At 42.4% G+C, this 18449-nt stretch overlaps 2 protein-coding genes and 1 long non-coding RNA gene across 23 annotated transcripts in view; 2 read left to right on the top strand and 1 right to left on the bottom strand.

Moving 5' to 3' along the window:
• Positions 1–18449, top strand: part of LOC117586131 (dystrophin) — a 155982-nt gene that overhangs the window by 86267 nt on the left and 51266 nt on the right. The gene's annotated exons all lie outside the window — the stretch shown is intronic.
• On the top strand, positions 610–5776 carry LOC117586142. Its single transcript, XR_004573981.1, has 3 exons — positions 610–752; positions 5135–5141; positions 5767–5776. It is a non-coding gene; the product is annotated as an uncharacterized LOC117586142 (long non-coding RNA).
• On the bottom strand, positions 6594–7772 carry LOC117586139. Its single transcript, XM_034276031.1, has 2 exons — positions 7554–7772; positions 6594–7494 (listed from the first exon to the last, which is right to left on the bottom strand). Exons 1-2 carry the CDS (start codon positions 7705–7707, stop codon positions 6860–6862), a joined length of 789 nt encoding a protein of 262 aa, XP_034131922.1. The 5' UTR covers positions 7708–7772; the 3' UTR covers positions 6594–6859.

Raw genomic sequence — 18449 nt, 5'->3', positions numbered from 1 at the left:
TAAATAGATGAGCTTTAAACTTACAAATCCTTTCAAATAACCTCCAACATGTGAGCTTCCTTGGGCCAATTTTTCACAGTTTTCTACAACATTTTTTGTAGCATTAAAACCCGACACAAAACGTGCCATATAACCACCATTTTTCATTATTTTTCAAAAGCTCAGAGAAATGGTTATTATCCATACCACAGCTGGGACTGTGACTGCCACGAATTGTCGTTCACTAATTGAATTCAAATCGGATTTAATGTCATTTTGAGACAAAAAGAAAGAACACAAAATAAAATGGCACAGATATCATACAAGAGCAGGTCGCAACGGTGTTTCTTTTCCACTAATGCTCTCAGTCTTTCGGTCGCTCTGTGGCTCTGTGTCTTTCAGTCTCTCTGTGTTTCAGAGTCTCAGTTCCTGTCTCTGTGGAGATGTCAATCTAATAAAGTGCAAGTGAAAACCCACATTTCTCCATGGTTCCTCTCAGCGTCACTTAATAATTCAATGCTGCCCCCAAAAAAGACATTTTTTCTCATTCTTCTCCCTTTCCGCCTAATTTTTGTTGCTGCAGAAATGTGTCACATGGAAATCTAAATAAGCAAAGCACTGAAAAAGAAAAGCGAGGAAAATTGTGTTAGGGCCCGCGAAAAAATGATGGATGTGCTGGGGGGACAGAGGAACAGAGACAGAAATTAGCGTGGGCCTTAAAAAAAGCTTCAAAAGCAATCAAAATGACAACTTAAGTAGGCTTCCCGGCAGCAGTGGAAAAAAAGGGAGAAAAGCAGAAGAAAAACGTTAAATTGAAAATGAAATGATTGTGGGGAGGGGATGGGGTGTAAGACTTTTCCCTTGGTTAAACTTTACATTGGTTGGACGGACGTTTTCCTTAGAGTTTTCCTGCTTGGCTTCCTTGGGTTCGGCTGCCAGACCAGACGCTTTTTCTTTTTGGCAGAATGTGGGCTCAATTAGGGCTTAATTGTTTGTTTTCTCACTTGGCTGGGCGACTGACTGGGCGACTGACTGGGCGACGGGCTAGCCCGAGAGAGATCTGCTAATTGAACCATCAAAAGTTTTCTGCTGTGAAGTGTGAAAGGGCAAAAGATGTAATTCAATTTATTTATTTATTTCACTTTTTTTTATTGCAGCGCACAGTCGAGGTCATATGATTATGAGGCGGCAGCGGGGTTTCTGTCTCTGTCCCCAAATGGTGCATAAAACGTGTAAAATTTGGACCCAGAAAGGGGGGCAGGGTAGAGCCGAGCAAAACAGATTTTTTTGTTGGTTTTATCTAAGGGTCTGGTGTGGGGTGTGGTGTGGGGTCGGGCGCCCTCAAATGCCCATTTAACTTAATCAAGATTTTAATATTTAAAGCATTTCTCGGGCCTTAAAGTCTCAGTTCCTTCCCTCACTCTGACTCCCTCTTCTTTACTCCTTATCTTGTTCTAAGCTCCTTTCTCCACACCCTTTATCGTATATTTTCGTAGTGCTTCTCCTCTCTTCTTCCAACCGGCATGTGTATTGTTTGCTGTCAGCCAAAAAAGGTTCTGCACTTCCTTCCTTCCTTCCCTTAAAAACTATTCCTTAAAGGACAAGCAACATTATCTCTCTTACATGAGATGCTTGCCACACTTCAATTGCTTGTAAATGCCATACAATAGATATTGTACTATCCCCCGCTCCCCGCTCTTGTCCTTATGCACAAGTTTTTCGTTGTACATTTTCCCCCTTTTTTTTTGATGCGGCTTCTGTTGCTGTCGACTTGATTTTAGTTTTATGTGTTGCACATTTATTTATTTCGACAGGTTTTTTAGGGGCAGAAAGTATTCCTTCGATCCATCCTTTTTGTGGCCGTTGCTCTGTGTGGGTTTGTGTGTGAAAATCAATAAACAAAATGACAGCCAAATCCCCTAAAAGGTTGCACTTCACAGACGAAAGAGTGAGGGGAAAATTCCTGAATGAAAGGAATCTCTAAAATATTTAAATAAAGGTCAGTGGAAGTTGCCCAACTACCAAACCGGGTTCAAAGATTCTAGATTAAAGGTGGTAGCTCATGGATCCAAAGAGCATCCCAGACATTTATTTGTAGAAATTAGTTGCAAGGGATTTTTGGTTTTGGGATTTCAATGAAAATGGATTCGCATTTTTAAGGGACTTAAAGGGGCTAAAATATCTGCAGCTCTGTAGGAAAAACTCTTGTTTACAACGATAGAAAACTTTAACTATCATCTCGAAGGATGTTCAGTATCCTCTTAAATGCCTGTCACATAATTCAGTGCCATGCAAGTGCTACTAAATCATATTTAAAACAGATTAAATAGAGCAGAGAAGCGCACAGAACATACACTCGTAAATTATAGGGAAAAAGGATGTGGAGAAAGGGGGGACCATACCCGACAAGAGACAATTGAGTTTCCATCTGTGTGATGGGAGGAACCCAAAAGGAACAGTCGGAATTCTGGAATCCTGTCGGCTGCCAACAAATGACAAATTACCCAAGGCACAAAAATAAAAGCAGACAAAGACGATGCCACACACGCAACACAGACAGACGGAGACACGAACGACAGACCAGAAAGTATCTACTAGATGCAAACATGTGTTAACAGGGACAATAACAAGTTATGAGGGAGTTGCTTCCTCCACCCACTTTTCTCTTATTTATTTCCCCAAAACTACTGTGCAAATAATGAAGCGCCTCAGGCGCTTGAATCTCAAGTGGAAGCCAGTAAAACTTATAAGCATAATTCTCTCCAAAGACAGAGAGGGCGCAAAGGCAGGGGACGACAGCTTATCCCTCACACACACACACACACATTGAGTGCCAAAAGTATTTGCCAACTAGATTTTTGACTTAGCATTTGCGATGCGTTGCGCACACTAACATACATACGGCTGGTTCACTTCTCCACTTCTAGATAGAGTGAAAAAAAGAAGGCATGCCTCATGCTGATCCTCTTTGCGTGGCACACAGCACACAGCAAAAACTTTTTTTCTGCGCAAGAGACAGGCTTTAGCTTTCTGTGGCAAATCCTCGCGACCTTTTTGCTCGTCCCTTGCTTTACTTTCCCTGCCCTGCCCTTCTCTAACCACAGCCCATTAAGCGTTTGAGCAGCTTCTTGGAGGGGCGGCTTCATATGGCAGCAGCAGCGGCAGAAGAGCTTAACTTTGATTTCGGTGCCGCTCTTTCGCTTACTCTTCTGCCTACTCTTTGGCCACCACATTGGGGCCTCTCCTCCTTTTATGTTTGAGTGAGTTGGCCACTTAAATGCGCGTTAGAGCGGTGACACGATGTGCTGCTAGAGGCTAGAAGCTGTCAGGACTTTGACTTACAGGGGGGGATGCATGGCAAGGACCATAAGAAGGTATGTCCTTAAGTTGGCCAAGCTACGGGCTACCTTTAGGGGTAAAGTTTTTGCATAAGTAAGTACCATATGATAAGTACATTGGTAATGAAAGAAAGTTTTTGGCAAGGGGCAAGGAAATAGTGTTAATTATCATTTGAACAAGGAATCCCTGGGGTTTCCCCTGTAATCTTGTATCTTCAAGTGCTGCTCAAAATCTTCTCCAAAAAGTATTCTGATTCCTGTCCATAATTTGATTTATCTTAGTCATAGCTGTCGTATTTCATTCTGCGTATCTATAAACTCATAGATCTGCCACTTCCTTCGTAGGAAACTCTCTAACAATCCTTACTTCCTCTTGCCACAAGTCAAAGTGTCAATTCGCATGTTAAATCCTTGGCAAGCTCTAATGCTAAACTTTAAACTTGCTGTTACACGAAAAGAGCAAAGTTTCCCAGCCACAAAGCTAATGATAGTTTCTGTTGACTCCAAATTGTAATTGTCTCTGTCTCTGGATGGTAATTTTGTTGATGGAAATGCGGAGTAAGATGATGAGGCTGGCTAACTGATTAGACTTGAAGTACTACCTGCGGTTCGCCTCATTTTCAAATAAACAACAAAGTTTTGCTCCTTAGAGTAGGAAAAACTTATTTGCCAAGAAGAGCAACAGAACCTCTTATTAGCCAGGAGAGAGTGGGAGTAGGAGAGCACTTGCCTGATGTAGACTGAGAGATAGAGAGTAAGCAGAACGAAGAAGGAGAGCTAGAGAGAAGCAAAGGAAGAGGTTGCTGCTCTTCTTCTGTTGACAAACTGCGCCTCTCTCTCCTTGGAGAAAAAACCAAATTGAAAGTTTTTCTTTGCGAATTTGTGTATGTTTTGTGCACGAGTAGCACCCGCAGAAGAAGAACACTTGAAGCGGCACCACTTAGGCCCCCGAAACAACTTTATCGCTTAGGAAGGTCCGAGACCCCATCCCACAATGAGAAGTAGGTCTCCCCCCCCCCCCCCATTAAATCAAAGGGAGGAAAGCAGCAGCACTTGCTGTAATTTGTTTATTGTTTTTTTTATTAACATAATTGATTGCCAGATTTGTTCGCAAGAGAGGGAGAGGAAGACCGAGCAAAAGTTCTTATTAAAGAAAGTTGTGCAAAGGCAGCTGTGCCCCTTTTTGGTTGTGGCAAAATCAGTTGGGAAAAATCAGGAGCACGCCACTTACACTTCCTGGCTGGCCCCGGAATTAAGTTAGCTCTGCTTATCCTTTATCCTTGAGTGAGTTTTTCTCTACTCACGCCCTGCTCCATCGGCCCAGTCCCCTTCACTTGATTGATGACGCTCATTTGTGTGTTTCCCCTCTGCTTTGCCTGCTTCCTTCAGGTGCTGCAAAATGGTATTCCTCGTATATTGTATTTTTGCCTAATTTTAAATCAGTTTGCAATTTGTTGGGGGGGGGAGGGGGGATAAGGATATGTCTGCGGTTCCTGTCCTGCGGTTGAATATGGTTTATTGCCGTTGTGCGTGCTGCATACTTTTTGGCGCCTGTCCTGTCCCCTCGGCGCAGACTTTTCGTTATTTAGTCGTTAGGTCCTCCCACTCCCTTCACGATCTTTCTGCTGTTGTTGTTCTTTATAATGTTTAAGCACACTCACGGGTAAAGTTAACTGCAAGTTAACCAACTTTATTAATGTTTCTGTGTTGTGTGCGCCTCATTTTTTATGGACTTCTTTCTGTCTGCTGGGAGGCTGGCTTTGTGCTCGTTATTGTGGTTCCTGTTTATTGCAAACTTTTTCCAACAGGAAGGAGAGAGCGAGAGTTGTGGTACAACTTTTCTGTGGCTGAGCCTGCGAATTTTTGCCATTGATTTATTTTTATTACATTTTTAAAGTTTATTAACGGTCCTAGAGGATATTTTTTAGCTGGTTTTCCTGTCATACTTTCATCATTTAAATATCTTAGATTTATTCTTGTATATTTTTCTATTAGTCTTTTATTTCTAATTCCTAGAGTGCAACAAATAGTGGCAAGTTTGGGTAAATATTTTCCAAGCCATTTCCCCGGCTCTCAACCAGTCTCACGCACACACTTTACTTTCCTTTTTTGCCCTCTCTGTCTAGGGGCACTCTCTTGACACCAAATGCCACAATAACATATTTTTTTCTCCTTTTAAACACTTTTTCTGCTACTCAGCCAGGGAAGAATTTATAATTTTCTGGCAAGAAATTTGTCAAAGATTTCTTTTTTACCAAAGACATTTTACTTAAGCTCCAATAAACTACCGCTTCTTCCACAATCTAAAATGAATGTGTATTCATGCAAATCGTTCGAGTCTAATCTATAGAATCTATAAATCCTCAACTGCATCCAGTCCGTGCCCCTTACTTTATTTTTCCAAAACGCTGCCGCTTCAACGCCATTAAATGTAGCAACAAATGCAAAGCCAGCGAGTGCTGAGGAAATTGCTGGGTTTGCTCTGAAAAGCATGGAAAAAACATGTGGCTGTGGCTGGGGCTGGGGCTGGGCAAAACTCTGTTGTTCTACAGCCAGAGACCGACCCCATCGCGAATATTAGAAGTGTTTGCCCGCCATCATAACGCATTAAAAATTTCGCATCTTTTTTTAGCGTATTTTTTCCTGCTTTTCTCTTAGTCTGAGAGTTTTTCGCTCGGGCTTTTCTACTCTCTCTGTGGCCCGTCTCCCATTATTTACTCGGTTTCATTATGCACTCATTTCATTAAAAGTTAAGTCGCTCTTCGGGGCCCCAGCAGCAGCCCGACCAGCCGCACCAGCGACAATTTATTTCAATAAATTTAATTACCTCTCAGCGGAAGAGCCCGGAAAGCAGGGACTATTTTTTGTGGCGCAAACTTAATTTTATTTCTATTTTTTGGGGGAAGCAGCAGCAAAGCAAAGGGACACTGAAGGACTAATTCCCTTAGCAAAATGAAGTCCTTTCCCTGTGGAAAAAATTGTTAAATATATTTTTGAATCTTGTTTTTTCTCTATACACAATTGTGTGTCAGGGAGCCAGCAACAGAGGCAGGGTTGGGGAGTTTGGGTTTGGTCAAGTGTTGTAAAACTTTCATTACCTATTTGTATTACATAATTGCACTCATGTGTTGGTGTGTGTGTGTGTGTGGCACATGCCCCCTGGCCTTGCCGCGTTCTGGCATGCCCCACGAATTTTATACAGAATTTTGTTGTACGAAAAAGTTTTTACCTGGCTTGAAAAAAGAAAACTTTCATCTACAGTGCGTTGATAATTTGTTAAAAGTTTTTCCCACACTCTATTTCTGCTCGTGTGTGTATTTTCGTCTCTCATTCTGAGGGGTTCATTGAGGTCGTTTGTTCGGATATGCAGGATGGGAGTTGTCCTTTCATAATTGGTCGCAAAATTTAGTTCAACATTTAAATTGGATAACTGTGTGATTGAATTAGTCTGCAAAAATATGACAAATTAAGCAAGCGATAGTTTCAGTGACATTTTTGGCCATATCTAGATGTCAGTGACATTGCAGAATTTGATGTTCGCCCTATTGGGTGCCCAAATGAAGAGATCTCGATGCAGAAGGCTTCCACGCTGTGGAACTCATCATCGGTGCCACCTGGGAACGACCTGGCATGACATTGGGACGCTGGAAGACTGCAGCTCTCGATTGAGGAGCTACAGCATACGCCTGAGAAGCAGCAGCATTCGCCTGAGCAACCGCAGCACTCGCATGAGAAGCATGACGCGGCATTCCCTGCAAAGTGGCCGTTGGACCCCAATTGCACTGGCGCACGGGCTTCAGCATCGGCCGGGAACACGGGCCCGAGGTAGTGGCCATTGGCATGTCCGGCTTCTGGTTCGCAATGATGTCGCTCTTATCTTTCTTCAGTGGATCCGCAGTAACCTGTAGACGCGACATTCCCTTCAAGATGGCCGTGGGACCCAACTTGCAGTGCCGCAGCGGCGGCAGCATCAGCCGGGCGCACGGGCCCGTGGTAGTGGGCATTGGCATGGCTTGGTCCTGGCTCGCAATGATGTCGCTCTTCTCAGTGATGCTCAGCAGCTTGCTCTTTTTCGGCAGCAACCTTTGCACCTTCCTCCAGTCCGCAAGTGTAATGTCCTGTCGCTGCTCATCTTCCGCATATTTCTGAGCCTTTAACATGAGTCGCTTGGCCCTGCCTGCCATTTGGGGATGTGGACTCAGAGGGGATCTTGTGGCGAAGGGGACATTCACTTACCGTAGATAGACTCCAAGAGCTGCTTGCATGCCTGCGGCTCCACGGTGAGACCCGAGACGATTGATATATCAATTGCATCCTTGAGAAACTCTGCGTCAGTGTCCAAGTCAGCTTTCAGATTATTTTGCTCAGTTTTTGTAAAAAATATATTCATATTTTCGTCTAGTCTGTTTTGCTAAGTAATTTTGTATTAAATGTTTTCCGCAATCAAGCCAAATGACTTGCGAAAAACTCAAGGGTGGCCACCTACTGCGAGCCAGCATCTATCGTTTGCGTTTCGATTAATGGTGTAGCAGGGCAACCCTACCTTAACACGTCAGCACTTCAATTTTGTGTACTTTTAATATTTAAATGAAAGACTAAATCATGCGCTGGCTGGCTCATGAAAATTACTCTTTCAAATGCAGGGGCCACGCCCTCTGGCCACTGCCATTGTTTTCTAGCATTTAAATGGCATAATAATAATATTTTCGCCTCCCCGTCCCTCTATTGGTTTCCATGGGTTAATACCATATTCATGGCACATTAAATTTGCGTTAATTTGTTTTCGCGCATTATTGGAAATGCATACACACACGTTCCCACACACACGTACGCTCTGGTGGTTTATGAATGCTGGGGGATCCTTGGGCTTCGCATATGCTGGATATAATTTATTAATTACCCGCATGAAATTACAATTTTGCGCACAATTTATTTTAAATACGTTTCCCCTCCACTCACTTTTTTGTACTCGTTTTTTTTTTGCCACTCCTTTTTTCTCTCATTTTTTTTTTTTGCCAGTTTTTCGCGGCTAAAATGTGAAAGTTTTTTAAATCGCTTTTTACCACTCAAATTTTGGAGTTTTCACTCCCATTTATATGTGGGAGTTTTTTCCTCTCTCTCTCTTGTTTCCCTTTATTCTTTTCGCTTCTACCATTTCCTACAAATTAAAGTTTGCAGAGGAAAGCGACCAGCAGTGGGGAACATGTGTGTAATTCGCTTTTACAAATTATATATTTTTACGTTTGCTTTTGCTGTTTTTTACAGCAAGCAGTTACATCATTAGATGTGAGGTCAGGGGCAAGCCGAGAGACAAAAACTTGCCGCTTTGGTGGGACTCCCACCAGAGGTTTTGGCACCACAGATCTGGTACCTGTGACGGCAATATCCGGTGGTCCGGGACGTTTATTAACTGGTGGGATCGAAATAGGGATGGGCTTTGGAACGGACTCGACAGACACGGACGCTATAGTACTAACTGGCTGCATGTTCTCCGAGATGATCGATTCGGTAGCCGAAACTTGATCACCAGCAGTTGTCGTTGCCCTTGGAGTAGCGAACGAAATTAGCTGCTGCACTATCGGAGTGGACGGAGACAGTTGATCAGCAGCGAGCGGTCGAGGGACAGGCACTTGCAGATCACGAGGAGTGACTTTTTTGCGCCTAGGAGACTCATTCAGCACTTTAAAACTGCTGAATTGAGATTCCATGGCTAGAAGCCGATCGTACTGCTTTTTAAAGCCCACGGTCAGCTCCTTAAAGCCCTTTCGCGTCTGCCTCATAAACGTGACCATGTCATTCTCGATAGACCGACATGCCTCGCAACTGTAATGCAGACCATTACGCTTCGAAATTGCGTCACCCACGAGGCCTGAGAACCCAATACATTTTGCGTGCACTACGTTATCGCAGAGCCAGCAAGGGATGATCGTCTGGTCGTGGGTGATCTGCTTTTTGCAAGCATTAGCAGAGCACACAACCATGTATTCCATTATTTTATTATTTATNAAACTTGCCGCTTTGGTGGGACTCCCACCAGAGGTTTTGGCACCACAGATCTGGTACCTGTGACGGCAATATCCGGTGGTCCGGGACGTTTATTAACTGGTGGGATCGAAATAGATGGGATGGGCTTTGGAACGGACTCGACAGACACGGACGCTACAGTACTAACTGGCTGCATGTTCTCCGAGATGATCGATTCGGAAGCCGAAACTTGATCACCAGCAGTTGTCGTTGCCCTTGGAGTAGCGAACGAAATTAGCTGCTGCACTATCGGAGTGGACGGAGACAGTTGATCAGCAGCGAGCGGTCGAGGGACAGGCACTTGCAGATCACGAGGAGTGACTTTTTTGCGCCTAGGAGACTCATTCAGCACTTTAAAACTGCTGAATTGAGATTCCATGGCTAGAAGCCGATCGTACTGCTTTTTAAAGCCCACGGTCAGCTCCTTAAAGCCCTTTCGCGTCTGCCTCATAAACGTGACCATGTCATTCTCGATAGACCGACATGCCTCGCAACTGTAATGCAGACCATTACGCTTCGAAATTGCGTCACCCACGAGGCCTGAGAACCCAATACATTTTGCGTGCACTTCGTTATCGCAGAGCCAGCAAGGGATGATCGGCTGGTCGTGGGTGATCTGCTTTTTGCAAGCCTTAGCGGAGCACACAACCAAGTATTCCATTATTTTATTATTTATTTTGAATATATAAATAAATAAAATAAATAAAATAAATAAAAATTATTTTCACAAAACAAATAGCAATGGGACCAGTGTGCCGACCAATTGCTTAAAGAAAAGTTTAAAGCGGGATCGAAAACAGATGAGCGCAGAGAGGAGAGAAGAACAAGCGCAGCGGCAGCTAAAACAGTGAGCGCACGCCACTGCACAGAAAGTATTGAGAGCGAGAGAGGGAGAACAGTTACTCGAGCTATAGAGTGAAAGACAGAAGCGCAACTACAAGAGAGAGCGGTTAATAGTGAGGGCGTACTTACAACAAGAAAAAGCACAAACACACAACTAACCGACGCACAAATGAATACGATTTTAATTTGAAACAAAATAATAGGCATGCACTCGCGTATTAAGATAGTTAAGAAAAGCGGCAAGCTATTCAATAATTATAGAAGAATTATTTCGAAATAAAACCCGGTGTTTATTCAAAATATAAAGGAAAATACGGAGCGCAAAACAAAAACACGTCTGGTCACTACAAAAGAGAACGCACCCTTGTTATATACATTTTTGCTGTTTTTAGTTTTTGTTTTAAAATTTCCCACTGGTCTACATAATTATTTTCCGGCATTCTTCTCTTTGTTTTAGTCCGAAAGAAACTGCTGCTGCTGTGCTGCATTTCCCACTGTCTTTTGCATAACTAATTAAAGTTTTTGTTGCTGGCGCCCATTTCTCAGCAAGGAAGAGAGAGACAAAAAAGGAATAGCAGAGAGCCAGAAATTATTATGACATGGAAAAGGCGTTAGAGTAGGGCTCCCTGTTATAGCCACGCCCCAGGGAAAGACCAGGGAAAGGAGGCAGCAAGATGGACAGGCCTGACATTAATTAGAAGCGCAGCTACAGCTGTCGGGGAATATATATTTTTGGTGGAGCTGTAGCTACGTCGACAACTGCAGGGATTTGTGTAGAATGAGAAGAGGAACATCTGTGGAAATTAATGGGATTTTTGCATATTTGGGAAAGTACTTTACGCGAAAGAATCTCTACAGAAGATAAACGGATACGCCTTTGTCGAACTTGTCCCTATTTTGGTATCAGCTGCGCTTTAAGGCAACCCTGGAAAGGCACTTGGCCAAAAAATGTTTCCACTAACACTGCCACTATTTGCCACACTACTTTCTCATTCTTCAATTCATTGTGCAACCAAATCACATCTCAATAAACTAACTTCCGTTTAGAGCCTGCCCCCGAACAACATTGTTATTGGTCCTGCATTGTACTTCGCTCTCCTCTGCACTTTGGCTCCACTTTGGCTCCACGTTTTCTTTCCCTTTCCAATCATGCACTTTGGGTTCATTACATCGTTTTCATTTAGCCAATTTGCTCCCTTGACCAAAAGTTGATTTTTTATCACGAGTAGGGAAAGAGACTGGAGAGCTCGTCACGAAAATTGAAATGTTTTCCAGATTTTGCTTTGTTTTGTTGTAGTCTTCGTTTTTTTTTTCAATTTTTTTGGCTCAATACTCAGGGTCCTTAGAGGCAGAGCGAGAGTGCCTGAATGACTCAATGACCGAATGACTGACTCTCTGAATGACTTCTGCCTCGTCTCTAGAACTAGTTGCATTTTGGCTGCTATTGCTGTGCCCCCGAGGGTAAAGTGTCCAGCTATATTTCAGCTCCTTGTCTACTCTGAGAACTCTGTCTCTTCTGTGTCTCTCCTATCTCTCTGGTTGTGCAGCTTTCAATATCTGTTATTGTGCTGCCTTTGACTTCCTATTGGGGGTTCGTAGCAGTCTCCTGCCCTCTGCCATCCGTTTGCATGCTGCTTAATGTGGCATTTTGATGTTGCCACTACGTGACTCGACCATCAGAAAGCTCTTGGCACAGAAGGTGCTCTGGTAACTTCTGGTTCTCCTGGCTTCTGTTTTTGTTGCTTCTTCCATTGTCTGCCCCTAAAGTCTCTAAATTTTGAGGAAGTGCACATACAAAGGCGCCTCAGGAGCTGTTTATAATGCTCGAATGACTTTATTTGCTTACAGAACTTTGACTTTGGTAGCTTCAAGTAGATAACTTTGTATGTCAAATTAATTCCAAATAAGTGCTAAAACTATACAGACAGGAACTTACATCTAAGTTCATCAAAATAGTATCGATCATTCGACAATAAAATATAGAGTCAGAAGTATATTTATTTATTTATTTATATCTCCATTTTTAACACCTTTTAACGCCATTTAATTTTATTTTTTTGAGTGCCTTTTGGCAGTTGCTTTCTTTACCCAAAATGTACCCAAAAGTCTACTCGTCTTTCACGCACCCAAAAAACAAAAACAAAAAAACAGCGCAAGACAGCACAAGTTTAATTTGTTTATTAAAACTTAAACGAGTTTTGTGTGCTCAGCGGCTTAAGGGGTTGGCCTCCTGGCAGGGCAGGGCAGGGCTGGGACTGACTACTCGTCGCCTGGCAAAGAGAGGAGCTCATCAGCACTCAGACACCCAGGCAGCAGTCGACGACGAGGACGACAAATTTTAAACTACTTAAACTTTGCCGTGTACTGGGGCCTGTGATTCCACTGATTCAGAAACCCCTCTCCCCTTCTCTTCGCAGACTTGTAGTCTCCGCAGTTTCCTCCCCAGAGCTCTCTGTGTCTGTTGGTGTTTTGACCTATGTAAACGGAAACTCATATACGATGTCTACAGGGTATATCTACATATGCAGTCCTTCCAGCTGGGTTCTCCATGTGTGTATTTCTGGCTCAGCATTTAAACAGTTTTTGGGGTTTTGCTGGTTTCCTTTCCGTTTTTTTGGTGCCACGTAAACATCAACTTCAAACTTTATACACGATGACGAGCGTCGAGAGCTCCCTGTCTCCCTCTCTCTCTCGTTGTCTACTTTTTGGGGACTTTTCAAATTAGTCGTAATAAATAATTAAGCATATCGCATGCATATTTACAGAGAACCAACCCCCTGAGGAGGATTCTGGATGGGTTTGGGCACTGCAGTTCATATTTGTCCTAGCAGTTTCTTGAGCTCTGACAGAAAGTTTATGCGGCTGGATAAATGCTGTTGATGCTGTTGCTCAGGCAAAAGTTTTGCATGCGAGTACACAGATTATGGAAAAGACTATAATTTGAGATCAATTGAAGTGTTAAGGAGAGTAATTTATTATGAAGAAGCTAATTTTTGGCAGCAGAAAGTGGCAGTTAAATTATAGAGTTAAGTGAATGGTCGAGGTGGATAGCTAAATCTTCCACTGTAAAATTAAATCCTCAGATTATCATTAAAATAATTATAATCATTTTATACATCTCTGCACATTGTATTCCCATTATTTGGAGTACATTTATTTGACGCAAACATTTCTTTGCAGCCGAAGAGAATGTATTTTTCTGACACACTTGTTGTGTGCCATTATCCGCTGCGAGATATGTCAATATTTGTTTGTCTTTTTGGGAGGGTCACAATTGAATTTCACTTTATGCCCTGTGCACATTTTTAAGTGCTTTTTCGTGCTGAGACCTTAAGGCCAAAAGTCGTCGGATAGCATTCATTAAATCCTAATTTACAGAGGATTACGACTCGCTCGCATATGTGGAGCAGGATGATGCCACACAAATACTCGTTTATATTCGTCCCTTTTGCACTGTAAGAAACGTTGCTTTTGCGCCATGGAATTTCTCAATTATATTTGGCAAAAGTCTTTGCTTTGTGAGTAATTTTATTATCCACGAAAATGTGGAATGCTGCGAAGGATGTTGCAATTATAACACGCGCTGCCACAGACATTTTGCTCTTGCTGTATTTCAATTTGCATTCTACACTTTTCTTGGTTTTATTTTGGATACTTGTTATTTTTTTTTGAGACGCGAAATTACTGGGCTTTCAGGGTTTTTCTTTTTCTATATGAATTTTAATGAGCGTCCCTTTTGCTGGCTGCTGCTCTGCTCGTTTGCTATGCAACAAAATCCGCAAAAAGAATACAAGCGAAATACTGAAGGAAAAGCCAAACGACAGCGACAAGCAGAGAGACAGAGAGTCAGAAAATGAGAGAGAGAGAGCGGGGGCAGATATATTTTGTTGCAAACAAAATTTTAGTCATTTGAAATGCTCAATGCAAATGTCATTTCCAGTTGAGGACTCGCTGAATTTCTTGTGTGTTTTGTTGCAGTTTCTCGTTGATTTTCTTTGCATATTAAAGTTTTTGATGAGCTAAAGATGTTCGGGAACAGCTTGAAATAATATCTTTTGCTCCTATAATTTAAGGGTATGTCTCATCGACATCCCGCTGAAACTCTGCCTCAAATCACAATATATGCTCCATAATGCGCCCTTTGCATTTCTTCAAACTCCTTTTTCCTTTTTGATATTGCGGCAAAATGTTCGTGTTTGCAGAACGTTGCCAACTGGACCACTGCCGCCATCCTCCTGTTAGCCCTTCTGCTAAATATTCGTTAACGTGGCCGAACAAATTTCGTTGGCAAACAAAACTCCGCGGAACAGAGATCTCGGAACAGCGTGGCTTTCGCTTTATACAATTTACATATTTGCACATCTAAATCGCTGGGAATTTGCATTGTTTGCCAAGTCTGAAGGTTCCAAGGGGAATTGGAGGGGAAAGCGTCTTTATTTGGGTCAGAAAGAGGTCCTTAGAAAAGGTCCTTTAGAAATGTTGAATGTTTTATGAATAGTTTTTGATATATTTATGGTACGATGTACAAATATTTTGTGCCATTTGGCAGCAAGAAAATATTTGGTTTTCCCTTTGAATCTTGAGATTTTTCTTTCCTTACAACTAACGAGAAATTCTATTGCCTGAAAGAATGCACTTTTTCAAAAGAAAATTTATCAATTATTTTGCTGATTGCGAAAATATGTTGCATATTCTTGCCTTTATTGCTTTGAATGTTGGAAATTATTCTTACATTTATTTTGTGTTTTTTTACACATCTTTTCATTCTACTCACAGAATCATTTCTTTCACTTAGTTTTCACTGCACTTTTTGCTGTAAAAGTTACCAACCGTCCTTGAACTTTCATCCCAAATTTCACTACCGCCGCGCCCCATTAAATATTCACTTTACCCTCCGTTAACCGAAGTTTACTTGCCATTTGCTGGCCCGCAAAACAATTTCTTAATTAAAATATGTTTTACCGCAGCATTTCCATTTACATATGCATTCAATTTTCAAATCTTCTTCTCTCTTTTTTGGGTTTTTAATGAATTGCCAAGCATAAATTTGCGGCATTTGCAGCTGCAAACTATTTTTAAATTCATTAATTTAAGTGGAATTTATTATAAAACAGAAAACCCGAGTTGAGGGGTCAATGTCACAGCCACTTTTTGGGCCAATTGAAATGCGCGGCAGGGCAAAAATTTTCAAGAGGCGTATGATTAATATAGGGGCGTGAAAATTATTTTTTCTGTACATTTTCTTGCCGCTTTTTATTTATGACTGAACGTTGAACTTTTACGCCAAAGTCAGAGACGTGGCAGGAGGGGCAGGGGCCAGGCAGTCACAACAACTGCCACTCGGGGGATTTGGGTTAATAGCCCGTAGTCGTAGTCGTGATGGAGCGAACAATGGCCAACAACAGCCTCCTCCGCCAGCAGTCAGCAGCCAGCGCAGCCACAAAGGTGGCACACGAGTTGTACGTGCAAAGCTCACACAGAAAATAATGGCAAAAACAGAAGAGCGACACAGAAAGGAGTGTCACGGGGATAGGGGCGGCAGAAAGGAGGGGTACAGGAGGAGCGTCACAGGAGCAACAGCAGCTCAAAGCTTGCACAGACAGTAGAGTAGCAATATGGAGAGATCATGTTGAGGGGTTTCTGACTGAAGGTAGGAACTATTCGAGAATATATATATGACAGAAGGTAGCAGAGGGACAATTGTTATAGCAGCTTAACAGTCGGACGCACACACTACAACAGTGACACGATGACTCGGGGGATTGAGAATGGGTCTCTGAGAGGACACCCTTCTGAAATGAAGAAACTAACCCGAGACACGAGGCAGCAGCACTTCGTATGTCTTCTGTGTATCTCCTCTCACCTGCTGTTGACAATAAAAAAAGACAATGACAAAGGATGCTACCAGAAAGGCAGAAAAGATGTTGGATAAAGTGGGTGAAGCCCAAAGGAGGAGTAGAACTGAGAACACGAACCTCAAGCAGGGGCAGGACTAGGAGTAGAACGCCAAGCAGGCAGCAGGCTTGTAGCAGCAGCAGCATCTCTGGCATCTAAAAATTCCGAATTAAACTTGTACATTTTTCCCTCTTTTTCCATAAATATTTTCTCCATTTTCAATTTAATTTAATATTTTTGCAAATTTGTTTGGTACAAATTGATTTAATCAGACACATTTTGACACTTTTATTCCGAGAAAAAGAAGCACTAAAAATCATGACAGCAGGTGGAGCAGTAGGAGGTGCAGGAGCAGGAATAGTAAGGGCAGGAGCAGGTCCTTGAGGAGAGCACATAACGAGCTGAAAAAGATGCTTTGAATACAAAATACAACAGCAGGGTACATAGAATAAAGAATGTGAATGGGAATGAGCAGAAAAAGAAACAATGAAGCGGTGAGGTGCACAAGAAAGGTGAAGAAAATAATGCTGAGAAGACAAACCAACAAAGTCATAAACTTAAGGCGACCAAGAGGCAGGAGAAGGAGTAGAAGGAGTACCAGAACTGCCAGACAAAAAGGATTATAAGCGTAAAATCCAACTGAAACCGTTGGAAGGAGCAAACGATATTTGCTGATGTCCTTTTGTGCCTCCTCTTTCGCAGAAGTAAATTAAAGCTGACACAGGGAACTGGCTAAAGGGTAGGGTGCGTGGAGGAAGGAAGCAATAGGGTTAAAAGTAAAGGGAGTAAAGAGGAGTAGGTGTATGCCTGCTCTGCATATGTGGGGGTTATGGGTTGAGTGTCTAATAATCTGGTCAACCAAGCAGCTTCCTCCACCCAATACCCAATGGCAGCCACAGATAGGAAGTAGTACGGGTGGTAGCATTTAACTCGACTGACTGTTGGGTTTTACGTTTGGCTTTGGCAACGGGCTGCTTCCCCTTTTTTTTTTTTGCTCCAGACTCCTGGCTTGTCGGCAGCTTATACTACGAGCCGCAAACCACATTGATTGCGAGACTTGGCCAGAAGCCGAAGCCTGGACGACAGCACAGGAGTAGGAGGCGGAGGCAAAAGCTTTGCCAACCTGGTTTGTTACCTGATTATACATAGTTCCTCCAGTGCACAGAGCGAGTGGATGTGTGCATGTCCTGTCTATTTGCTCAGTGCAGCGTAAACTCCTGCAGATAAGTCAAAGCCAAGTGCAGTCAAGTTAATATTGCATGCGGATAAATTCAAAGCTCATATTCCAGTTCCAGTCGTAGCTCTATTTCTATATCTCTTAAATCTCATTCATCTCTCCATCCCTCTCTCTTAAGCTCTCTCTCTCTTGATGTCTCTTGCTGGCGCCCCCGCCAGCTGCTTAGCTCTCTGCTGTCTCCTTCTGCTTAGTTTCGCTTTAGATTTTGTTCCGCTTGGCTTTATGCATTTTTGATTTTGAGAGTCTGCATTTGATGGCCAAAGTTTTAGTTTTTTCCAAGTAATTACCCTGTAATCCCAGGGGTTGAATGGGTACGAAACGAAAGTTAGCTGCGCTCTCGGTTGCACCAGCGCTTCAAGCGATGGTTCGTTGGGGTGTTCAGGTCTTATTGGGGAGTAGCTTAAATATTGAATAAAAAGCTGAAGTGGTATTGATGTTTCTCATTGCATAGTACGGCTAGCAATGGGTATATTTATATCTTTATCCAATGAGAATCCTCATATATTTGTTACGAGCTTCTCTAAGCATCAACAGAAGTTTGTCAAATTTTTAGCAGAAACAAAGTTTTGTTTTTGGAAAAAGAAAATTTAAAATAGAATAAAAAAAGAGTATACCATTTATGAATAAAGCAAAGAGAATCGTATAAAGAAGCCATAAAAAGCTGCAAAATAAATATGTACATTGTGTTTGCAAAAGGTTCCAAAAATGTATTTTAAATCGTCCTTCCCTGTAAATTATTTCCTATAAATTTATTAAAGTAATCTTTTATCATCATGGATTTTGCCATTCCATGTCTGTCTGCCCCAAGTGTTTTTCCGTTCACCTTTATCCTCATGTGGTGGCTTACATTATTATGGAACATTTCCCAAATGATATAACAAGGAATAAACATAATCGAATAAATAAGAGACGATGACGACGACGTGTTGGCAGAGGAGCTCCCCTTGAGGAAAACTGATATAAGCAAATCAAATTTCAGTTGCTTGCTCACTTTCACTCGAAGCATTTCTCCACCACCTGCCTTTTCTTTCCATTTCCCTCTTCCCCCAAAGTCGGTCTGTGTGTGGCTCAGAGTTTTCGGTCATAAAGGATTTACATGGATGTTAACATGGATGTAGCAGAGCAGAACAGAG

Source organism: Drosophila guanche, unplaced genomic scaffold, assembly GCF_900245975.1.
Source record: "Drosophila guanche unplaced genomic scaffold, DGUA_6, whole genome shotgun sequence".
Classification (NCBI taxonomy): Eukaryota; Metazoa; Arthropoda; class Insecta; order Diptera; family Drosophilidae; genus Drosophila; species Drosophila guanche.
This window is presented reverse-complemented; position numbering and strand designations above follow the sequence as displayed.